The sequence below is a fragment of the Diplotaxodon limnothrissa genome, linkage group LG4, assembly GCF_057381915.1.
Source record: "Diplotaxodon limnothrissa isolate DT_005_m linkage group LG4, D_limnothrissa_male_GT1.1, whole genome shotgun sequence".
Classification (NCBI taxonomy): domain Eukaryota; kingdom Metazoa; phylum Chordata; class Actinopteri; order Cichliformes; family Cichlidae; genus Diplotaxodon; species Diplotaxodon limnothrissa.
Genome location: NC_140599.1, coordinates 17,587,594 through 17,613,219, shown reverse-complemented (window position 1 = coordinate 17,613,219; position 25,626 = coordinate 17,587,594). Strand labels below are relative to the sequence as shown.

The following is a 25,626-nucleotide window of genomic DNA, read 5'->3' as shown; positions in this document are numbered from 1 at the left end:
GGACGCAATCACAGCATTGTAAGTTGGAGATAGAGGTACACTTAAGGGGCCTAGGTATCTTTTCCCTTTCATGTAAATGACCTGTGTTACTCTCCGTCCCTCTGTTCCTCCCTCTCCAGGACGTCCACATCCTTCACATTAAAGAAATGGCAACTGGCCTGTTAGTGTACATAGACTGGGGAAGTATAAATATATATCTGGATCTCTTCTACAGCATGTTTTTTGTCCTGTCTTCCTTCTCTCACCCCAACTGGTCGCAGCAGACAGACGCCCCTCCCTGAGCCTGGATCTGACGGAGGTTTCTTCCTGTTAAAAGGGAGGTTTTTTTTCCACCACTGTCGCCAGTTCTTGCCAGTAGGGGTCATATGATTTTTGGGGTTTCTCTGTATGTATTATTGTAAGGTCTGCCTTAAAATAAAAAGCGCTTTGAGGCGACTGCTCTTGTGATTTGGTGCTGTATAAATACAATTTTTTTAAAAAAAAGGATTTTTGAAAGGCCTATATATGAAATAAAGATATGTTTATGATTCTGCATATTATATTATATTATATTATATTATATTATATTATATTATATTATATTATATTCAATCTTTTCCTTCTTAGTCACTTAAAGTATGTTTATAAAACTGTTTATTGTTATTTATTTATTTTTACAATTTCTGCTTCCCTCCTGGCCAGATCTTTCTTTAAAAAAAGACATTTTTTATGTCAATGACACTTTTTACCCGGATAAATAAAGGATATGTAAAAGTCTCTGCTAAAAACTGCAAGCAGACCTTGTGCAGCAAAGAAGCGCCAGGCCATCATACTACCACCACCACGTTTGACTTCTAAAAAATGAACCTTTTTTCCTCATCAGTTCATAGACTATTAGTTTATATATAATATATATAATTTCAATTTAATATTATTTTATTTAATATATTTCTTGGGGAATGATACGAACCTTTGTGTTCTTTTTGCTCTCCCATGGACGCCATTTTTCACAGTCTTTTTCTTATTGTTGAATCATGAACTTTGATATTGACTGAGGTGAGTGAGGCCTGCGGTTCTTTAAATGTTGTTCTGGTTCTCTTATGACATCTTTTATGCTCCAAATCTTCTCCATTTGTCTTTCCAGACTGAGAGATGTCAATGGCTTTATTTCTCAGCTGTTTCCTTAGACTGTGTTATTATGTGGTGCTGTTTGAGAGCTTTTAGCCTACTTCACTTTATCAGACAGTTTCTCTTCCTTTTGGTGATTTCATGATTCAGCAAGTCTGGCAGTAATAAGGCCTGGGTGTGGTTAGTGAAACTGAACTAAGCTCTCACTTTGTCGCACAGGACCAGGTAGGATTGGACAACTTTCTTACCTTAATAAATTAAATAATCACTGTTGTATTTAATCAGGTTACTTTAGTCTAATATCAACATTTATTTTACCATCTGAAACATTTAACAAATATGGAAAAAAACAAAAACAAAAACCAAGAAATCAGGAAGGGACAAATACTTCTTCGCAGCACTGTTTGCCTGAAGTGATTTTAAAAAGAATATCACCACATTTCTAAAGTAAATATTTGGTATTTCTCCTTTAAGAAAACAGCTTGTAGATGATCAAAACTGGTTCTTTGAGTTCTGCCTTTCCTGTTCTTTGTTTCACTTTAGTTAAACAATGGCTGATGAGCGTGCTGTTCCCAGCTCTGGTAAATATTATTCTGTTCATGAAACCTGTATATAGAAATGGAATATAAGACTGTTTTGATTTATTTGTTAACATAACAAGGAAGCACATTTTTAATCAGACTCAGTTGTTACTGGCCGTGTCTTTGCATACAGGGAAGTGACTTTCAGTGTCGCATGTCTGATTGTGCTTAGATTCCACAGTGTTCAGTAGAGTACTCAGTGCTTAACAGAGATATCATTTACAGATTATTCTGTGTGTATAAAACATCATTTTATTTCACACCTCTGTCATCTTGGCTTTTAAACTGATGGACAACAAGCTAAGCAAACATACCACTGCTATCTACTCACATTGTTTTCACAGTTTTATTTACTAGTACTTGCAGTTACACAAACGTGTCCATAAATTCTGTATGAAGACACTTTTCTAGTTTTACAGTTTGTAAACAGTGCTGCATCTGTGTTGCAGGGCACAGTCACGACTCTCCAGAGTTGAGGATCGTGCTGATAGGTGGCAGAGAATTAACAGGAGAGCCCAGTAATAAGAGTCTGAGCGGTAACATCATACTGGGTCAAAATGTTTTTGACACCAGCAGAAGAACTGCCCAGAGTGTGGCGGGGCAGCAGGAGGTTCATGGCAGACGGGTCACTGTGGTGGATACTCCAGGCTGGTGGTGGCACTATCCACTAGAAAACACCCCAAAGCTGGATCAGATAGAAATCCAGAACAGCATCCATCTGTGTCCCCCAGGACCTCACGCATTTCTTCTGGTCTTTCATCATAGCTTTTTTTTGCCCCAGATCTTCATATCATCTTTAAACGAGCACCTGAAACTTTTCCACAAGGATGTGTTGAATCACACCATCGTACTGTTCACTGCTGAAGATCCATGGGATGAAAAAAATATCAACTTCAAAATCAGTGAGTGGTCAGAAATGCAGTGGATTCTTGAGCAATGTGGAAACAGAAAACATGTCCTCTGTATGAGTAACAGGGAGGACAGCAGTCAAGTTGAAAAGCTTTTTGAGAAAATCGACGTAATGGTTGCTGCAAATGGAGGCCGTCACTATCCCATTGATCGTGCTCATGGAAACGCTATGAGGGAGGAAATGAAAGCAATAAGTGACAGAGCATCAAAGAGGTTTGATGAGGTGCAGACACACAGAAGGAAACTCAGAGCACTAATTGAAGGTGAGTCAAAGAGGTCCTGAAAAAAAAATCACAATAAATGGTAAATGGCCTGTATTTATATAGCGCTTTTCTAGTCCCTAAGGACCCCAAAGCGCTTTACATATCCAGTCATCCACCCATTCACACACTGGTGATGGTAAGCTACATTGTAGCCACAGCCACCCTGGGGCGCACTGACAGAGGCGAGGCTGCCGGACACTGGCGCCACCAGGCCCTCTGACCACCACCAGTAGGCAACAGGTGAAGTGTCTTGCCCAAGGACACAACGACCGAGACTGTCCAAGCTGGGGCTCGAACCGGCAACCTTCCGATTACAAGGCGAACTCCCAACTCTTGAGCCACGATCGCCCCTTAATAAAGTTGAATTAAAGACTAATAAATCTCTAAAGTAAATTACAGAAGAAAATGAGACATATTTCTCACTTTATTCACACACACATACAAGATATTTCATGTACCACCACATGAGACAAGGCAATGGATACCAGTTACTAGTTACAGTTACATTTAGATATTCATTAGAGATATTTGCCTTCTGAATGTAGGGACTCATGGTCTGTCGCTACTTTGTAACTTAAAAACAGAATCCCTATAGAGATAAGGTCCGATCCATAGGTTCCAGTTTCAGTTCCATTGAAACTTCCATGGCAGTTTGTGTTAGATATTTTAGTATTATGGGAGCATGTACTGGGTACTTTTTTTGATGATATTAGACAGAAGATTCTGTGACTCAACAAGGCTCTTTATGTTAACCGTCATTTTCTCTTGCTTTGTCAACTCAAGATTTTATGGTGTGAAAGTAGATACTAAGGTTGGAGGGAAAACACCAACAAATCACTCTTTTACTTATCACTCCCTTGCAGAAGATGTTTATGTGAAGACCATCTGGGTTGTGTCAGAACTCACGGATGTAGGAGACCTCTGTATAAGATTTATAGGCCTTGAGGGTGCATCTTGTAGAACAAAGGATTCTAACTGTCTAGTGTTTAACGGACCTGTCAAAGGTATGTTGAGATACGATTGTAGAAGGCCTCTTTCAGAGCTGGGGGACCTTCCTTATATGGTTTTAACTTGAAACTTGTTGACACACGAACTTTCTGCCTATAAATACCGCTGCACAAAAGAATAAAACTTTGAGTTGATTTTGGGAAAGCAACCTGAACAGTCTCTGTATCATTTTGTTCTCCTAACTGCTCCCGACGTCGTAACTAACCCGCTGACGGCATATCTGAGTGCTACTTGAGAATAATTTTGAATCTTATAGGGTAAAGACAAAACTCTGCTTATAGACGCCCACGCCTCGGGGAAACCCGATCCACGGACCAGACCCGGGACGGAGTTTCTTTCAGTTTGCTCATGTCTACTTGGGTCTTTTGAACTTGGAGAAAACATCTGACTTTGTTGCTCTCACTAGTTCTTGGCCTCCTTCCTTCTGCTTAGCACACAGTGCTGGATTTTGGGTGAAATCCTCCATGCATAGTAAGGAGCTTCCAAGTCTTGTTGTCAATAGTTTTTATCTTTTTATTTGGCCAGCTTATTATCCCAATTGGATATCTAATCACTGGGACAGCGTAGGTACCAGATCTTGTTGGTAGCTATTGCCCAGATCGTATTCTTTCCATTCAGCTGACTCCTCAGGACTTGCCTTACTCTCACTAGGTATTTGGTGGTTGCAGCTTTCATGATTCCTATTTATCGTTGGAATTCCCGGGCACTTGTAGCTATCCTTAAGGTCTGTAATGCTGCTCTGACTATTTTTCGGACTATTTTTCTTCTCTTTGTTACCATCTGACTAGACTTCTCCAGTCCGAATGACATTCCGATGTCATTGCTGTAGATCCTAGTGGTATGGATCAGTATATCTATGTCTCGTTCACTCTTGGCATACAGCTTGATGTCATCCACGTAGAGGAGGTGGCTAATAATTGCTCCATTCGGTATGTGTAGCAAGTCTTGTCAGCTATTTAACTGAGAGGATTCAGGACTACGACGAATGGGGACAGAGCATCTCCTTGTGGAAACTTGTGCAGTTGGCTTGAAGTTGGCCTCTAGTGTTGTTCCCCACATCCCCATTGAATTTCTGATGAAGGCTCTGAGGGTCCTTTTAATCTTGGACAATTGTAGGCATTCCAAGATCCATGTATACGGCAATGTGTCATGGTCCTCGGTCGGTGCCCCAGTGTTTTGAGTTTTTGTACTTTTATTTTGATATTATCACATTTTATGGCAGTTGTGTTTTGGGTTGCATTTTTTGTACTTCTAGCTCTCCTGTTCTCCTTGGTTTGAGATTTCTAGTGCTTATGTCACAAGTGTAGAAGGGAACCCCTTCAATAATTGGAAGAGCAGCAGGGGGTGATCACAGAAACAGAAAACGTATTACCCGGTTAAAATAGTCAAAAGATAAATACACTTTATTTACAACACTAAAAATACCCTGATTAGGGGAGAGAAAAAATAAAAACAAACCTCAGCATACCAAAAATATGATGATGCTCAGTCCCTGAGCTAAGTCCCAAAGTTCCTGATCAGGCTCCGCCACACTTCCTGGCTGTGAAGAATCTGCCGATTCCACCAGTGGGAGCCTGGCCGACCACGTCATCAGTCGCTTCCTCGCTGCTCCACTCGAGGTTCCGCTAGGCACAGGAGAGCAGCGGTAGTCACTTTTCTTATCCTTATCCTTAATTTCCCGGGGTATTATATAAATCTTAATAGCTGTTATGTGTTGTGTCCTTCTCCAAGATTTTCTTCTAGTATTGCTCTCCAGCCTCGGTGGAGCTGCTGTTCCAATATTGTTCCCCTGCTACTGAGAGTACAACTTGGATGGTTCAGTGGAGTACAACTGGTTTATATCCCTCTGGTATACCTCTTCAAGTCACTGGCCAAGACTATGAGTCATTGCTTGGCAGTTTCCAAGGCCTTAGGCATGAAGTCAGGTACTTCTTAGACATCCCTTTCTTCATAACTCCTTTCTGCAGCTCTGATAGTTGGCCTTCCCTTCCTGCTGCCTTGATCTTGGCGCCTAGTCCCACTGCTTCTTTGTTGCTGGTCAGGGGCCCGTTCTTCATACCTCGCTAAGTAGGTTAGCTGGATTTGATTGTTGACGATTTCGCGTGATCTTGGATCGTTCGGTTCCCCGAAGCTCATCCGGGACTTGCTGCCATAGCAACAGAGCCGTAAGCGTAAACCTGCTCGGGAGTAGTAATTGCAAATTACTTTGTGTAATCAAGATGGGAGACCACGGCTATAAAAGCGAAGGTGGATTTGGGAAGTCTGTCGCAGCCATGTCCTGTCCGTTTACGCGAGCAACCCATTGCGGAAGGTGCAAGATTGATAAGGAGAGTTTTCAGAATCCAGCGTATATTGCGGGATAGACAGGATCCTTTAGCTCAGCGCGACAGTGTGCTCATAGAGAGATATCGATCTTCCCGTGAGGGTATTATTTACTTAACCAACTTGTTGACGAGGGGGTGCAGGACCACCACCTGTTGTTGCTCTGCCCTTTTCTTAGTTGCTGTTATGAACAAACAAACAGATTATTTCAGGGTCTCTTTCCAAGAGACTAAAAGCAATATAAGAGATAAATATTACCATTGTGTAGAATATTCTTATATTTCACTTTTACTTGTTCCCATGTTCTAGTGGGTCCTGTTGTGGCTCTAATGTGAAAGGGGATATAATATAACATAATATAATATAATGTAATATAATATTGGATAATATAGTGTAATATAATAAATCTACCCTACCGCCTACTGGTGTTGGCCAGAGGGGCCGATGGCGCGATATGGCAGCCTGGCTTCTGTCAGTCTGCCCCAGGGCAGCTGTGGCTACAACTGATTAAACTCTGAAACTCCTGAAATCCCTCACTCAAGAGTTCTTGCTCTGCTGCCGAAAAATACCGAGCGCGCTCCTTCGACATTTTCACCGACCAATCAGAGGGTTGCCAATCAATGTTTCTACTATCGATGCGTAGCCCCTTTTACGACACCCAGTGATCTCACATTACTTCATCCAGCTGTACTAATCGTCAACAGCAGGTGTGTTCGGAGAACCGGATTAGTGAGCTCACGGTTAGCGCGATGATTTGGTCTTGGATGTGTCATTTGATCTTGGATGTAGTAAGCGACGTACGAAGAACGGGCCCCAGGTTTTATCCAAAATATCCTAGTGATATCACTGCTGCCATGGTGTAGATCAGCTGGTTGGTTTTGGTGATGTATGTGTGTGTATATATATATATATATATATATATATATATATATATATATATATATATATATATCATGATTTGAATGCATTAAAACTATATGCCTGATTCTTGATTAGTTTTGCTTCTGCAGGTGGTAAAACCCCACCAGCACATTTAAGACTAGTGATGGTTGGTGCTCAGTGGTCAGCTAAGAGCTCGGCTGGAAACACCATTCTGAGGAAAAAGGCTTTTGCTGTTCATCACAGAAGAACAACGATGTCCAGTGAAATTAATCACGGCATTCTGGGAGAAAGGACACTCGCAGTGGTGGATTCTCCTGGCTGGTTCTACAACCACACCCTTCAGGACACCTCTGAGACAGATAAACATGAAATAGAGAACAGTGTGTACATGTGCACTCCAGGACCCCACGCAGTGCTCCTCGTGGTCGGCCTGGCAGCTGCATTTAATACATCCTACCACAGAGCAGTCCAGGAGCACATGAGTCTGTTTAGGGATGATGTCTGGAAGCACACCATTGTTCTGTTCACTAAAGGTGATTGGCTGGGAGTGAAGACTGGAAGAACGTATAGAGAGTGAGGAAGGTCTGCAGTGGCTGATGAAGCAGTGTGGGAACAGGTACCACGTCCTGGACAACATGAAGGATAATGATGAGATGCAGGTACAAGATCTCCTGGAGAAGATTGAAGAGATGTGGGCAGGAAATGAAAACTCACATTATGAAGTTGATCCGGATCGTGAAGCACAGCTGGAGGCCAGAAAAGAGGCAGAAGGAAAATTAGCTAGAAGGATCAGAAAGACCACTGAAAGACAATCAAGAATACTGGGAAAGTTATTTGAAGGTAATCAAAAAATCATCAAATAATTATGGCATTATTTTAGTCACTCTTTCAGTTTAAACTTTACTGTTTTACAGGAGAGAGGCTGAAAATCACTGACCTGAGGATTGTACTGCTTGGCAGAGAGGAATCTGGGAAGAGTATGGCAGGAAACAAAATCTTTTTCAAAACAATATTTGAGAGAAGTTTGTTGAAAAAGGTAACCCAATATGCTGCCTGAATTGAAATGTGATATAGAAAGGATAAGATTTAATTTAATTTATCAGATCTGTAACAATTGTTAAATTAAAAAAAAATTGTGCAGGAATTCGAGGACCGGAGAAGAACAGAAAAGTGTGTAAAGCATGAAGGAAATTTAGGTGGAATAAATGTTGCAGTCGTTGAGACTCCAGGCTGGCCTGCAGACACGACGGCTCCTGTCTGGCTAAAAGAAGAAGTTCTCCGCAGCGTCTCCATGTGCGCTCCAGGCCCTCATGTTTTTCTCTTGGTTGTTCCCATTTCCAAAGCATTCACAGAGGAAGACCACAAAGCACTGGTTGAGCTGTTGATGCCCTTTGGAGAGAGAGTGTGGAGACATTGCATGGTGTTGTTCACCTGGGGAGACTGGCTGAATGACAGACTCATTGAGGAGCACATTGCAGGAGAGGGAAAAAGCCTCCAGTGGCTGGTGGAAAAGTGTGGGTACAGATATCATGTCCTCAACTGCCATGGTTTGGGTTATCATTTTCCTGTCAAACTGCTCTTCCAAAAAATAATTGATTTGATTACACGGAACAAGGAACAATGCTTCACTGCTGAAAGCAAACAAGGGAAAAAACAGCCTGTGCTGACAGAAGAAGAGTGGAACAGGAGGGAGCAAGAGCTGATAGACCGAATGTTGAGAGCTGTTGTAAATGAACCAGAAGAACCAAAACAACCATTTGTGAAGCGAGGAGCCAGCTTGGATGGAGTTTTCATTCCAAGCAGTGAGTTGATATTAATTAGAGAAAACTCTGAATTTGTTTTATATTTTTACTTGTGGGTATGATATCAAATAGCATTCAATTTCTGTTTCAGTGAGCGGAGACGTTCCCTCCGAGTTCGGGAACATGTCAGAACTTTTTAATCAAAGAGCACGTGCCAAAGTGTCTGAATGGCTGAAGACCAGAGCTGGAAACTCTGATGTCACCTCGGGGATTGGCAGCATGAGCGCCTCAGCCAGTCATGTGGATGAAAGTCCTCTGCCTGATGAAAACGATTAACCATCAAGTTCTGTGAAACATTAAATAATTTGAAAATAATCATAATAATTTGAATTCACACATTCTTGTTAAAAACAGTAACACATGATAATCTGATCTTTTTTTCCAATATCAGAATCAGAGAGACTTTATTTATCCCCAAGGGGCAATTAAGATAAATATTAAATATTGTTTTTTGGATTTAATAGTGCATGCCCAGCCACTTGGGTTGGCACACTGTATTTTTATGAAAAAATAAAGTCCTGCTAACTTCTATATTTACATTTTTGTTCTCTTACTCTTGTCATTTTTCACAATAAAATGGGGAATTGACCCATTTAAAAACAATGTTAATTTTTGTAAATAAAGAAATATTACATTTATTAATCATGTAAATTCCCTGCACCTGTCACAGACATGAAGGTCAAGTGTTGAACGTCATATCGATGCCCAGAATTGGTCATGGACCGATGGCCATGTATCTGATGTCCAATGTTTTGTGGGTACAGGTTACGAAATTTTCTCAAAGTAAAGCAAGTCAAAATAATCGTTGTAGTGGGTAAAGAATCACAGCTCACGAACATTTCTGTCACTTCAATGTTCTGTTGTTGCTCTGAGGTTTACTGCTTTTTGTGGATTTAAATTAATTAAATTAAAATAATCTCTGCTACATTTTATGTAACCTAACTGTGACATGAACATCAAAGCAACTGTGCACCAACACAGTGCATTATTGTAGATTCATCACAGTGACAATCTAACATGTTTATCCTGCACTAAACTGTTGAGTATTGTCATGGAACATCTGAATAACAAAAACTAAGTACACACTTTGTTTTGTTTTGCTGGGTATATCACAATATATAAAAAGCTGAACTTCACATCATACACAACCAATATCTTATTTAAAAAATAAACACATTACATGTAAGCTTCAAATTTCCTGTTTATCAAATGTCCCCGAGTAGTCCTTACCTTTAAAAAATAACCTCTCTTCTTCTTCTGTTCTGCCTTTCTCATGTTTCCCCATCTCTGAGTGAACAGCTCTCATTTCTTTCTTCCCTGTGAAATAAAACACCTGTACCTGTACCTGTGTGACACAGAAACAATTTGTGTGTTTGCTGATATTTGTTGAGCTTACATAAACACTGCATTTGAAATTATCTGCCATTAAAAAAAGAACAAACAAAAAACTTTCTTACTCCCTTTATACTTGCTCCTCTTCTGTAGGGCTAGCTTAATGCTGAAGTACTGCAAACACACTGCATAAACTACCTTTTTGCCTCCTTCATTCCTTTGTATGCAATAAGCACTGGTGATGGATACACCAGTAGAATGGTCTTTATATATCTTTGTTCCATTTTGTTAGTCCCATATTTATTGGTTTGAAGACCCACAGTGGATTGAAATAATACTTCCCCCAAATGTGTTAAGTAACAAGCCTGTTTTGAAAGTGTAAAGAGTAGAAAGGTCAGATATTTTTGTAAAAATTGAGTAAAAGTAAAAGGTTTCAGAAAAATAAGTACTACAGATACCAGAATATTGTATTTAATTACAGTAATGATGTTTTTGTCTGTGAAGGTTCTCAGTCATCCAGGTCATCGTAGTCAAAGGAGCTTGCAAAGAAAAGCGTCTGGACTTCTTTAAGTTGCTTGAAGACGTTTCAAGCAACTCGGATGAGAGGTGAAACATCTTCAAGCAACTTAAAGAAGTAATGATGTATTTGTACTTCATTACTTGTCACCTCTGCTGACAGGTAAATACTCACTTTCCAAAACTTTTTAGAAACCAAAGATGTTTTCTTCGTTGAGTGGTACAATGTCTTTGTATAAAACCACAGGGGGTTTAACATATACTGTTTAGGAATTACAAACATTATTAAAGATAGTCTGGTGTTCAGAGGCTCAAAGTATTTGGACAAGCTAATATAATTTAAATCGAGGGTTTTTGAAAAAAAAAATTTGAATTAAAATCCTTTGCATTCAGTGACATCACTAAATGCAGTTTTTCCTCCCTTGAGGTGCTCTGCCAGACTTTTCCTGCAGCCACCCTAACCGCTTGTTTGTGGGTCTCTCTCTGTTTTCAGTTTTGTTTTCAGCAGCTGAAAAATGTGCCCTGTTGTGTTGAGATCAGGTGACTGACTTGACCAATTAGGAATGTTCAGTTTCTCAGAAAAACTCTTGGATTTGTTTTGCAGTAGGCGTTGGATCATTATCCAATCAGCATTGAAGTGTCCTCATTCTAGTACAAATTCATCTTGGTTTAATCTGTTCAAATAATTTTTCCAGAACTGTGCATCTCTTTTAGATGTTTTCCTGTGAAGTCTAATCTGTCCTCCCTGTTCTTAAATATACCCAGCTTTGTAAACCTGTAATTTCATGAAGGCATCTCTTGATTGTAAACCTTGAGACCCTTGTGATTGCACTTTAAGTCATCGTCTGTCGTCTTTCGGGCCTTTTGGCATCAGTGAGCTGGGCAGTGCATTCCCAGGCCAGTGCAGCCTCAGCTGCCTCTCTGATATTTTTATTTCTATTTTTCAGCCTAATGATAGCTTTCTTGACCTGCATGAACATTGTGACGAGCATGCTTCATGGCGCAGCCACAGGGGAGGTTGACACACCGGAGCTCCATCAGCTCATCATGCCTCCCCTGTATTAAACGTGCCGGGACCCGAGGTTGGGGTTGTTGTGGTGTGTAGGATGCAGCTGAAAAGCTGCGGCTGTGAGCTTTGGACACGACAACCGAAATAAAGAAAAGTGTAAAACGTACGAGCTATGTGGTCGGGTCTGTCATTTATGTCACAGGAATCATCTTCAGATTGTTCATTTGCTTAATTTCAATTTGCAATGGTAAATGGCCTGTATTTGCATAGCGCTTTACAATACACTCAGTCATCCACACATTCACACACTGGTGATGGCAAGCTACATTGTAGCCACAGCTGCCCTGGGGCGCACTGACAGAGGTGAGGCTGCCGGACACTGGCGCCACCGGGCCCTCTGACCACCACCAGTAGGCAACGGGTGAAGTGTCTTGCCCAAGGACACAACGACAGAGACTGTCAAAGCCGGGGCTCGAACCGGCAACCTTCCGATTACAAGATGAACTGCCATCTCTTGAGCCACGATCGCCCTATTTTTGTCATGAAATAACAAGGGAATGAGCGTTACCCAGCAATGAAACTACTTATCAGTCAGTGTCTGCAATCCCTAAACAGTTAAACAAATGATGCACCTAACTGCAGCCAGGGAGTAAAAAAAGAGACAACAGTTCAAAGTACATGCCACACCTTATTTTGTGAAGAGTTCCTACTTGTATAGTTGTCACTTTAGTCATCGTTTGAATCAGAAATAGCTTTGTTTAAAACAATGGCTGATAAACATGCTGTTTCTAGCCTCGGTGAGTCATCTTATGTCATTGTAACAGAATATAGGTTTGACTTTTGCTACTTGTTGATTATTTGTTGATAAAGTACGACTGTTTAGAGTGTGATCACACTCATCTCTCAGTGTGATCACACACAACAAATCTATGTCAGCAAAGCTGCATAGAGAGATGTAGCTGTAGTACTTGTGCCTAAACCTGTTATTATAGTTTGGCTTTGAATTTAAGGGCAAATTTAAATAGACAGGATGAAATGTTGTACCGATCCATATCACACTGAGCTGTCTGATGGAAACATGATCTGATGACTGTTTATGTGATACTTCCTGTTTGTGTTTAAGGGCACATCCATGTCTTGACAAAATACATGCAGAATATAATGATCTTTCTTTTTCTAACTAACGAATAATTTCGTGATTGCTAACAATAACTAAACTTTTAAAGTTATATACCACTCGTATAAACAGTGCTGCATCTGTGTTGCAGGGCACAGTCACGACTCTCCAGAGTTGAGGATCGTGCTGATAGGTGGCAGAGAATTAACAGGAGAGCCCAGTAATAAGAGTCTGAGCGGTAACATCATACTGGGTCAAAATGTTTTTGACACCAGCAGAAGAACTGCCCAGAGTGTGGCGGGGCAGCAGGAGGTGCATGGCAGACAGGTCACTGTGGTGGATACTCCAGGCTGGTGGTGGCACTATCCACTAGAAAACACCCCAAAGCTGGATCAGATAGAAATCCAGAACAGCGTCCATCTGTGTCCCCCAGGACCTCACGCCTTTCTTCTGGTATTTCATCATAGCTTTTTTTTGCCCCAGATCTTCATATCATCTTTAAAAGAGCACCTGAAACTTTTCCACAAGGATGTGCTGAATCACACCATCGTACTGTTCACTGCTGAAGATGCATGGGATGAAAAAAATGTAGAAACTACAATCAGTGAGTGGTCAGAAATGCAGTGGATTCTTGAGCAATGTGGAAACAGAAAACATGTCCTCTGTGTGAGTAACAGGGAGGACAGCAGTCAAGTTGAAAAGCTTTTTGAGAAAATCGAGGCAATGGTCGCTACGAATGGAGGCCGTCACTATCCCATTGATCGTGCTCATGGAAACGCTCTGAGGGAGGAAATGAAAGCAATAAGTGACAGAGCATCAAAGAGGTTTGATGAGGTGCAGACACACAGAAGGAAACTCAGAGCACTAATTGAAGGTACGGCCTCACATTTTACAAAATACCCACCATGATAGAAAAAAGAGGATAAATTTGAAATAAATGGGTGAATCCAGATGTTTGTGATCAAACACAGAATCACAGAGTTTTGTAAAACAATTTCTTAAACATAAATAATGCTAATAAAGCTCCAAAGTAAAATGTCAAAGAAAATATTTGTACTTATACTAAGTCAAGATCTTACAAAGATATTTTAATGTGCTAAACGCAGTGATCACATGACGAATATAAAATTGTGCTGTAACTATAAACTGTAGATGAACTACAACCATTTGCCTTGTAGATGTCATGTCTCACAGCCAAATATGGCTTTCGCAGTAAGAGGAGCTCTCTTGATAAACTATGTGGCCCACATCATTATCTAACCATCAAATGTAATTTGATGCATGAAACTACATTCCTGATTAGTTTACCTTCCAATTCTGCAGGTGGTAAAACCCCACCAGCACATTTAAGACTAGTGATGGTTGGTGCTCAGTGGTCAGCTAAGAGCTCGGCTGGAAACACCATTCTGAGGAAAAAGGCTTTTGCTGTTCATCACAGAAGAACAACGATGTCCAGTGAAATTAATCACGGCATTCTGGGAGAAAGGACACTCGCAGTGGTGGATTCTCCTGGCTGGTTCTACAACCACACCCTTCAGGACACCTCTGAGACAGATAAACATGAAATAGAGAACAGTGTGTACATGTGCACTCCAGGACCCCACGCAGTGCTCCTCGTGGTCGGCCTGGCAGCTGCATTTAATACATCCTACCACAGAGCAGTCCAGGAGCACATGAGTCTGTTTAGGGATGATGTCTGGAAGCACACCATTGTTCTGTTCACTAAAGGTGATTGGCTGGGAGTGAAGACTGTGGAAGAACGTATAGAGAGTGAGGAAGGTCTGCAGTGGCTGATGAAGCAGTGTGGGAACAGGTACCACGTCCTGGACAACATGAAGGATAATGATGAGATGCAGGTACAAGATCTCCTGGAGAAGATTGAAGAGATGTGGGCAGGAAATGAAAACTCACATTATGAAGTTGATCCGGATCGTGAAGCACAGCTGGAGGCCAGAAAAGAGGCAGAAGGAAAATTAGCTAGAAGGATCAGAAAGACCACTGAAAGACAATCAAGAATACTGGGAAAGTTATTTGAAGGTAATCAAGAAATCATCAAATAATTATGGCATTATTTTAGTCACTCTTTCAGTTTAAACTTTACTTTTTTACAGGAGAGAGGCTGACAATCACTGACCTGAGGATTGTACTGCTTGGCAGAGAGGAATCTGGGAAGAGTATGGCAGGAAACAACATCCTTTTTGAAGAGACATTTGAGAGAGTTTGGGTGAAGAAGGTAACCAAATATAATGCCCGAGGTTCACGTGTAATTTATCAGGTGTCATGATCATTAAATAATGTTCGGATCTTTGTTTCTATGCAGGAATTCGAGGACCAGAGAAGAACAGAAAAGTGTGTAAAGCATGAAGGAAATTTAGGTGGAATAAATGTTGCAGTCGTTGAGACTCCAGGCTGGCCTGCAGACACGACGGCTCCTGTCTGGCTAAAAGAAGAAGTTCTCCGCAGCGTCTCCATGTGCGCTCCAGGCCCTCATGTTTTTCTCTTGGTTGTTCCCATTTCCAAAGCATTCACAGAGGAAGACCACAAAGCACTGGTTGAGCTGTTGATGCCCTTTGGAGAGAGAGTGTGGAGACATTGCATGGTGTTGTTCACCTGGGGAGACTGGCTGAATGACAGACTCATTGAGGAGCACATTGCAGGAGAGGGGAAAAGCCTCCAGTGGCTGGTGGAAAAGTGTGGGTACAGATACCATGTCCTCAACTGCCATGGTTTGGGTTATCATTTTCCTGTCAAACTGCTCTTCCAAAAAATAATTGATTTGATTACACGGAACAAGGAACAATGCTTCACTGCTGAAAGCAAACAAGGGAAAAAACAGCCTGTGCTGACAGAAGAAGAGTGGAACAGGAGGGAGCAAGAGCTGATAGACCGAATGTTGAGAGCTGTTGTAAATGAACCAGAAGAACCAAAACAACCATTTGTGAAGCGAGGAGCCAGCTTGGATGGAGTTTTCATTCCAAGCAGTGAGTTGATATTAATTAGAGAAAACTCTGAATTTGTTTTATATTTTTACTTGTGGGTATGATATCAAATAGCATTCAATTTCTGTTTCAGTGAGCGGAGACGTTCCCTCCGAGTTTGGGAACATGTCAGAACTTTTTAATCAAAGAGCACGTGCCAAAGTGTCTGAATGGCTGAAGACCAGAGCTGGAAACTCTGATGTCACCTCGGGGATTGGCAGCATGAGCGCCTCAGCCGGTCATGTGGATGAAAGTCCTCTGCCTGATGAAAATGATTAACCAGCAATTCCCACAACGGACAAGATAGTTATTCATTAGAAGAAAAACTCTATAAAAACTCAAATGCAGGAACTTGCTAAGCAAACTAAAAAAACTGGATTGAAACAGAGGTACTAAGATCCTGATTTTTTAAAAATAGGTTATTTTTTTATGTAATAAGCTATGCAACCTTCAGTTGGTTTTAATATAGTTAGCAGATTCTCGTTGTCAAAACGGCTGATGCCACCCTAGCCCAAACCTTATATTTGCCCCTGGTTCTACATTAAATGGTTCAACGTTAAGAATTCAATAAAGATTTTATGTTTGACTGTTTTCTGTATTTTGCTTGTGATAAAAAACAACAACTTTGAAATGTAGACTGTAATAATTTTGCAACCCAGTACTTTCACTCTAAGAAAAGAATTTACAGCAAAATGCTGCAGTGTAAAAAACTTAGTTCCATCTGTTAATGCCCTAATTTAATTTCCATATATTTTACTGCATAAAATTATGTTTAAATAATCATTAGAATTACACATTTTGATAAACATATTTTAAAGATGCAACTAATACAATGCATTATTTTTTTTTTAAAAACTACAAATTTACGGTGTCATTGATCAGAATCAGAATCAGAAACTTTATTGTCATTGTCACGAGAACAACGAAATTAAGAATGGTCCCCGATCATTGCATCATCCCTAGCAATATCAAAATATAAATAAAACAATAAAATTCAATAAATAAAATAGATAGAATACTTAAAATACTAATAAGATGTAACAGTAAAACATTCACATACATTCCCACACACATGCTTCAGACCGTGCATGGATTAACACAAGAGTGGCGTGATGGACATTTTTTTGTAGTATTCAGATGTGTTATTGCAGTTGGATAACAGCTGTGTTTGAGTCTATTAGTCCTTGCTCTGATTGCCCTGTACCGTCTGCCTGAGGGCAACAGTTCGAACAGGGAGTGGCCAGGATGTGAGGTGTCTTTTATGATGTTTTGGGCCTTTTTAAAACAGTGGGCATTGTGTAGAACTTCCAGTGTGGGGAGAGGGCAGCCAGTGATCTTTTGGGCGGTGTTAATGATCCCTTGGAGTGCTTTCCTCTGAGCCCCTGTGCAGCTAGTGTACCAAATACATATGCAGTAAGTTAGAACACTCTCAATGGTGGCTCTGTAGAAGGACACCAGCAGTTTCTGTGTGATGTTATTCCTCCTGAGAATTCTCAGGAAGTACAGTCTCTGTTGGGCCTTTTTCAGCAGCTCGGAGGTGTTCACACTCCAGGAAAGGTTCTCCTCTATATTGACTCCCAGGAAGTCAATATAGAGGAGAACCTATATTGACTTCCTGGGAGATATGTTAGAAATCGACAAGCCATCAAAGAAATCTTGCGTGTTCCACAGCTCCACTCACAGTTACTTGAATACATGACAAAATATTTGTCCCAGTGTTGATTCAAAGTCCATAAGACACATATAGCCCAAGTCTCTCCGATACTAGAAACTTGGAGTACAAGTACAGCTGATATTAGATCGCATTTCATAGAAGTGCACCATAAGAATCACAGCTGATTTTAAAAAATCTGAAATGGTTGCTGAGTTTATTACGATAATTGCATTTCAAGTGTTTCATGATTTGGCTCAAACTTTACTCAGAAAACAGACTTGAAAGGTCGACTGCAGTTTTATATTTTTAAGCAAGAGTCATCTTATTGGGAAGATGTAAGTAACTTGGGACGGAGGTGGAAAATACCTAAACCATGTTTACTGTAGTGCTGGACCAAAGTAGTTCATTTCTGCTATATTGCACCTGTATCCCACCACAATTAAAGTTCGGTTACTTTTCCTTTTTATATTTTTTGTTCATAATACAAAATCTATTTAAAAAACATAAGTTATTGGGCTTTGGATAGGCTGTTAAATCGCTCAAGCACAACTATTTTTTTTTAAATAAAAAGTCTCTTTTACATCCTGCATATGAGCTTTGATCATGTTTTCTATGATAATAAATCAGCTACCACCAAAACAACAATAAAATTGCGAATGATCCTCGCCGGCCTCCGTCGTGTCTCCAACCGGCGATATCCTTCCCGTCACTTTCTTGACTTCCCATCCCACTCCTGCGTAGCTCTGATCCCGGCTTTCTGCTTCTCTCTCCTCTTCGGTCTTTTCTGGATACCATGTCGGAGTACAACGCGGTACCTCCGCCCGTCCCCGGGGCTCCTCTGCCCGGACAGGCGGCTGTGGGGAACGGAGCGGGGGGCGCCAAGAAGGATGCGTTTGCGGACGCGGTGCAGCGGGCCCGGCAGGTGAGGCAGGGATGAGACAGACAGCTAAGAAGCTAGCATGTATGAAGGCGGACACACCTGAGACCAGGTTAAATTTGATATTCGAACACTTCATGGTGAATGTGTCTACAGTCAGGCACACCTCTGCCGCTTCATCCATCACATGTCAGCGTTAGCTTTAACTGAGGCCGGACAGTTTCAGCGTCCCACCAAATATCCAGTGTGACAACACTGAAAACCTTCAGAGAACATTATTATCTTCACTTCACTACCAGCTTCTTCCTCTGCGCTGAGCTACATTATGAATGTTAGTAGTTGATATAAAGGTGTTTCAGGATAATTCAGGTGTGTGCTGCAGCCTCAAGGCCAAAGAATAGAAAACACATCAGTATCCATCACATAGCTCATTAAAAAAAATACTCTATTTATCTTAATGTAATGGTGGATCTGATCCATAAAATAAACTACAGTCACGCCAGAGGCATTCCCAGGATTTCCGTGGGTGGGGTGGGTTAACCCCAAGGAGGGAGCTTGGGGGGAAATCAGAAAAATGTGTAAAAATCATTAAAAAGCAGTAATACTGTAGATCTGCTGCACTACAGTGAACTATCTGGCAAATCTTCTGCTTGTGTTTCAGATCGCAGCTAAGATCGGGGGCGACGCTGGTCCTCCTGTGAACAACAGCACTGCTCCAGATAGTTTTCCCTTCACTGCGCAGAAACGACAGCTAGAGGACACAAATACTGGTGACTGCACCTTTATTTCGCTTTGTGATTATTTTAGTTCCAGGGAGTCTCCTATGAACATTCATTTCATTTCCTCCTCTGACAGATGAGCCAGAGACCAAGAAGCTGGCTGCTCAGAGTGACTTGGAGTCAGCCAAAGCGCTGTGTGAGTTCATCTTACTGTTGCATGCATTGTTATTTGTGACCTACAGTCAACAGTGGGTGTCTGCGTCCTCCACATTAGTCCGTTGGTAATCCTAAACCTCTCCCCTGCCTTGTTTTCTCATTCAGCTATTGGTGCACAGCTAGCTGCTCTTGCACAGCAAAGGTGAGATCTCGTACCTCTCAGGTGACTGTGTATTAATCTGACTTTGCTATTGTCTGATTTATTGCTTTTTTTCCCCCCACCTTTGTATCCCTCCTGTAATCATGGCATCAGACCCACCTCCACCACAGAGGAGTACAGTGTTCCAGACAGTATGGTGGGACTCAGTGAGTGTAGCCCAGCTTTATTTTAACACGTACTGTATACCACACTTTTTTTTAAACCCCACCTTCTCTCTTCAGTTATTGGCCGTGGCGGTGAACAGATCAATAAGATACAGCAAGAGTCGGGTTGCAAGGTTCAGATAGCTCCAGGTACTGGTTGCACTCGTCGTCTACAGATACTCATCCTGGGCGTGAATGTCAGTGTAATTTGGGGTTTTCTTTTTTCAGGGTGAAATGATTGTACAGCATGCATCTTTAATTACTTTATAAAACAAGAATTTAGTGTACAAGTTTGGGTTTATTTTGGATTTTCTCTAATCCACATAGGGTCAAACCTTTACATACGCTCACTTAATGCTGTTCTTCACTGAAAGGCATTTAGTGAAGATCTAAGATGGAGAATTGTAGATTTACACAAGGTGGGTGAGTCTCTTGGAGCCATTTCTAAACAACTGCAGATATCACAATCATGGATTCAAACAAAAAATATCTGAAGTAAAGTTTTTCAGATATGTCACCACTTTGCCAAGATCTGAAGAAGACCCCAGCGGTCACCCTCAGTTTAAAAGCAACTGGTTAAGATGTTTAGGAACAACCCAGGAACCACCAAGACTCAAGCCTGCCATAAAAGACTGCTGGAACACCAGTGTCACTGCCACAGTGAAACAAGCTTTACATCATCATGAACTGAGGCTACGTCCACACTAATGCGTTTTCATTTGAAAATGCATCGTTTTCTCTCCGTTTTGGCCTCCCGTCCACACTGAGACGGCGTTTTGAAAACGCATACATTTGAAAACAGAGCTGTCCCGTCGCAGTGTGGACACTCAAAAACGCAGACTTTCTAAAACGACGTTTTCAAATCTATCCGGGCTAGTGTGGACGTAGTCTGAGAGGGTGCCGACCAAGAAAGAAGCCCCTGCTCCAAAGTGGACACCTTCAGGCTTTACTCAAATTTCCACACATGGACAAGCTGAATGCCTTCTGGAGAAAAGCTTTATGGTCACGCTTCCCACAAGAGGCCTCTCCTTTACTACTTTGGAGGAGTAAAGGCACCTAAGAACACTGTATCTAACGCTGTAATGTCAAGCATGGTGGTGGTAGTATCATGCTCTGAGACTGTTTAGCTGCCAGTGGTACTGGTACATTGCACAAAGAAGTTGGAATAATGAGGAAGGAGGACTATCTCCAAATTCTTCAACTTCACCTCAAATCAACAGCTAGATAAGTGAAACTCCAACACAGTTGGGTGTCCCACCAGGGCCATGATCCTAAACACAAATCAAAACTGCATTTGGAATAGATAAAAGCAGGCTGACACTTTTGGAATGGTCTTCCCAAAGCCCTGATCTCAACCCTATTGTATGCTTAATGCTTTAAGATTAAAATCTGAGTCTGTGCTAGAAAACCAACAAGTTTAAATGAACTCTTCTAAATTCTGTCAGGAAGCGTGGTCAGATATCCAGCTGTAATTTTGCCAGAAGTTTTTTGATGACTACCAAAAGCATCCGGTTAAGGTACAACTCACTAACAGACATTTAACTTTATCTATACTTTTGAGACTGTGTGGATTGTAGAAAATCGAAAAAATATTGAAACTACATTTTTTTAAGTCATTAAAGGTGTATGCTGTACAGTCACTAACCACCCTGGATAAAGAACAGTTCAAAGAAATGATTAAAAGCCTGAAATTACCATGACATTCATGCCCAGGATGAGTGTGTGTAAACTTCTTCTGATTATTATTATTTTTATGCTCAGTTTGTTAAATATGTACATTTTCTGCTTGTGCAGACAGTGGAGGTCTTCCAGAGAGAAACGTCTCCCTCACAGGGACACAAGACTCCATACAGTGAGTTTTAGACGTCATACAAATACACTCATTGCAGTTTTATGTGGAAGCGTTTTAACGGTCTGGTGCTTAATTCTAAACACTAGAGTGATGTGTTTCTTAAATGAAGTAACCAATCAGCTCCTCCCTTGGTTAGGAAAGCCAAGAGGCTGCTAAATGAGATAGTCTCCCGAGGAAGAGGTACTCCCCCTCTTTCTTCTTATCATGACTCCAGCAACGGGCAGAACGGCGCAGTTCATGAGATGATGATCCCAGCCGGCAAGGCCGGCCTAGTCATCGGCAAGGGAGGAGAGACCATCAAACAGCTACAGGTAAGTTTCATGTTTTTTGCTTCAACATTTTTAGAAGTCAGCATGACCCAACCAGAGTTGATTAGGCCAAATCTGAACCTTTTTCTTAAAGTCAGTATTTTCACATTAAAATAGCAGCAAAGGTCTGAGTTAATTTAATCCTACAGGAATGTGAGGTTTTTAATTGGGTTTGTCTTACACTGGATCAGGGCAAGATCATGAGCTTTCCTGCAGACTGAAAGCAGTCAGCCTGATGCTTTATAGCAGCAATCCATGCACCATGCAAGGGTGGGACTAAAGAGGAGCACAACATTCATTTTAAAGCCATTAATGTTTCTAATTTATAATAGATAGTATAATTCTTATACATTAAGCTCACTGTATATAAAATAGCCAAATTAGCCTGTTAGTGTGCCAGTAAAAGCCTAAGTGGAGGCAACTCCAGTGTAGGTAAACACTTTCAAGTGCGTATGGCTGATAATTATGTTTCATTATGTGTTATTGGATGCAGGAGCGTGCAGGGGTCAAGATGATCCTAATCCAGGATGCCTCTCAGGGACCCAACGTTGACAAGCCTCTGCGCATTATTGGAGACCCATACAAAGTCCAGGTATAACTTTAAAGTCCTGTTATTGTGTCTAAGTAAATGTGGCATAGTGCCGAGCTTCCTGATCCTTAATGGTTTTTCAGCAAGCCCAGGAGATGGTGCAGGAGATTCTGAGGGACAGAGACCAAGGCGGCTACAGCGAAAGAAGCGAATTCAGCTCCCGAATGGGAGGCGGCATGGATGTAAGTTTGTGTGTCGGAGCAAGACTGGAAGTGACTGCAGAGGGTTTTTAAAAACATTTTTTTAACCAAATCACAAACAGAGGAAGCAATAGATGTGTGGTTTTTTTTTTTTGTCATATTAGATCCCAGTACCACGACACTCGGTGGGTGTGGTCATTGGACGCAATGGAGAGATGATCAAGAAAATTCAGAATGATGCCGGAGTCAGGATACAGTTCAAACAAGGTGGGACGCTCTGACGACGGCGTTGTGGCTTCATTTATACGTCTTTCGCATTTGCTGACGTTCTGCTTTCCTCTGTTTTGGTCTCATTTAGCTGCCACCACTTAATTTAGTAAATTTAGTAAAATCAATATGAATGTTATTAGTACCAGAACAGATGCTGGCAGCTGGCACTGCCATCCATCAGAGAGTCTTTAGGTGGCACAAATCCCCTGGAAGTACAAGCCCTAAAACACATAATTACCAGGTTTCTCCATTGCAGTGATATTTTTTGAGGGGGTAAAAGTTTGCCTACAAATGAAGCGTCACAAACTCGCTGTCTAGCCTGACAGCCTGTGCATCTGCTGTACTTTGCCCCTTTGTATCAGGTGAATCTTTTACTCAGGCAGTGTGATTGCCTTTTGCGTAAGCTGTTGTGTAGAGCTGGTAAAATTGGCTCCTTTTCTTCTTCTATTGATTTGACTTGTATGTTGAAAAGAAAATCAGATAAAGAAGGATCCCTGCATAGATCCAGTGTTACAAGAACAATGGTCACATCAGAACGTCACCTGGCATGACCCTTTAGCGTGTTTTCTTTTTTGTTTGTTTTTGTTTTTTACCACTTTGCACTTTTTTTGAGATCCTAATTTACAGAAAGCTGTTAATTCTCACTTTGACCGGTGCTGGAAGCTGACCTGATTGATTTCATTTAGTGTTAATCCCAAACGCTTAATGCACTTTTAAATCCCTTCCAGATGACGGGACCGGTCCAGATAAGATCGCACACATCAGCGGTCCGCCTGAACGCTGCGAGCACGCGGCTCAGATCATCAACGACCTGCTGCAGAGCATCCGGGTCAGAGAGGAGGGACAGGGGGTACGGATCAGCTGTCACACTCTAAAACATCATAAATCAATAGATGAAGGCCTCACATCATAACGTCCATAAATATTTGGATAAATTAAGTGCTTAGCCTTGTTTTTTTGTTTCGTTTTTTTTTTTTTGTTTGTTTGTTTTTAACGTAGTCAGATGAGGCAAAATCACCAGAGGCTGTGACGTACTGGGCATATGTGAAGTAATGTGGTATAATTGTCCACAGGGTCCCCCAGGTCCTCCAGGAATGCCTTCAGGCAATAGGGGGCGAGGTGGGGGACAAGGCGGTTGGGGTCCCCCCGGAGGGGAAATGACCTTCTCTATTCCCGCCCAAAAGTGTGGGCTTGTGATTGGCAGAGGAGGAGAGAACGTCAAGTCCATCAACCAGCAGACGGGGGCATTCGTGGAAATCTCTCGACAGCCACCCCCCAACGGAGACCCCAACTTTAAGCTTTTTATCATTCGTGGGTCCCCGCAGCAGATCGACCACGCCAAGCAGCTCATTGAGGAGAAGATCGAGGTGCTTGTCATTCTAGATTATCATTATTCTTAATTATTATTTCTTAAGTTACCGATCAAGAAGAACACTCGGCATGTGGCATCATGTGATGTGTTTCAGGGTCCACTGTGTCCTGTGGGCCCGGGGACAGCTGGGCCAGGTCCTGCTGGGCCAATGGTTCCTTACAGCCCAAACCCCTACAACCCCGGACCGCCTGGGGCTCCTGGACCTCCACAGTGAGTGGCTGCAGCTTTAAAGCAGATTTCAGAGAACTGACGATGACCCTGAGATGTTTTTGGTTTTTTTGGTTTTTTAAATAAGAAAGCGCTTCTTCTTTCCTCAGTGGTGGTCCTCCAGGTCCTCCCCAGTACAGCTCGCAGGGCTGGAGCAACACCTACCAGCAGTGGCAGCCTCAACCACCACATGACCCCAGTGAGTCACTGCTGGCTTCACCACCTCTGCTGATTTTAAGTGTTTACTGCTCAGCCCTCGCACTTATTTCTCATTATACTTGTTTTTTTTTTAATCTGAGAAGGTCAACAGGAGTTCTGATGGAAATGTGATGAGATGCGGTGTCTTTATCTGTAGCAGCTCTGGCTCTAACCCTGTCTCTGTTTCCTCCCCCTGGTCTCCAAGCCCGGTCTCCAGGCCAGTAGCAGGGGCTCACCCTCACCCTATGAGGACCTCACCCCCTCCACCCTGCGTCTTTTCTAGGCAAGGCAGCAGCCAATGACCCCAATGCAGCCTGGGCGGCCTACTACGCTCAGTACTACCAGCAGCCATCGGGGGCTGCGCCAGCCCCGTACCCCGCAAACCAGGCTGGAGGTGCCCAAGCCGCAGGTGACCAGACCCAGGCTGCACAGACACCGGGGGGCCAGCCGGACTACACCAAGGCCTGGGAGGAGTACTACAAGAAGATGGGTACGAGTATGTTGCATATGTTAGGTAGTAATTTATGTAATTTTGTTGTTGTTGTTTAATTTTTCATGTCTGTTTCTGTTTCTCAGCCCAGGCAGGCGGCTCTATACCCGGTACAGCAGCTGCAGCTCCAGGAGCAGCAGCAGCAGGAGGAGGAGGAGGTTCGGCATCCACAACGGGAGGCCAGCAGGACTACAGCGCAGCTTGGGCGGAGTACTACAGGCAGCAGGCTGCGTACTATGGACAAACAGGACAGCAGCCCTCCGGCCAGCCGGCCAATCCCCAGCAGGGACAGGTTGGTGCAGCGGCCTCGTCGAGGTCTTGTTTCTGTGTGTGTTAATCTACCTCCTCACGTCTCACATCTCACCTCCAAACGTCTGTATTTTAGATGCAGTGAGAGTTCGTGGCAGAAGACGGGATAAAGAAGAGGGCTCTGAAGTCTTAGGCCAGGATCGATCCCTTTATTCATATATATTGTATCCGTTGCAACTAGAAGTGAAACGCTTCCCCACATGTGAACATCATCTGGATCCTTTTTTGATAATAATGTGAACTGAACCCGATGCTCCTGTGCTTCGCTGCTGACGGGAGGGAAAAGACTGATTAAA

General features: G+C 42.1%; 2 protein-coding genes and 1 pseudogene across 2 annotated transcripts; all 3 read left to right on the top strand.

Moving 5' to 3' along the window:
* The first annotated feature begins 1,655 nt into the window (after positions 1-1,655).
* On the top strand, positions 1,656-9,150 carry LOC146633567 (GTPase IMAP family member 8-like; annotated as a pseudogene).
* Positions 9,151-12,510: 3,360 nt separating this feature from the next.
* LOC146633566 (GTPase IMAP family member 8-like) lies at positions 12,511-16,105 on the top strand. Its single transcript, XM_085351865.1, has 6 exons — positions 12,511-12,528; positions 12,981-13,722; positions 14,172-14,885; positions 14,960-15,081; positions 15,169-15,829; positions 15,921-16,105. Exons 1-6 carry the CDS (start codon positions 12,511-12,513, stop codon positions 16,103-16,105), a joined length of 2,442 nt encoding a protein of 813 aa, XP_085207991.1.
* Positions 16,106-18,273: 2,168 nt separating this feature from the next.
* Positions 18,274-25,626, top strand: LOC146633565 (far upstream element-binding protein 2-like). The gene is made up of 18 exons (XM_085352346.1): positions 18,274-18,402; positions 19,019-19,127; positions 19,213-19,272; positions 19,398-19,434; positions 19,546-19,598; positions 19,674-19,745; positions 21,390-21,447; positions 21,584-21,758; positions 22,249-22,347; positions 22,428-22,526; positions 22,649-22,751; positions 23,483-23,604; positions 23,828-24,121; positions 24,221-24,336; positions 24,444-24,532; positions 24,815-25,021; positions 25,108-25,313; positions 25,407-25,626. Exons 1-18 carry the CDS (start codon positions 18,274-18,276, stop codon positions 25,413-25,415), a joined length of 2,037 nt encoding a protein of 678 aa, XP_085208472.1. The 3' UTR covers positions 25,416-25,626.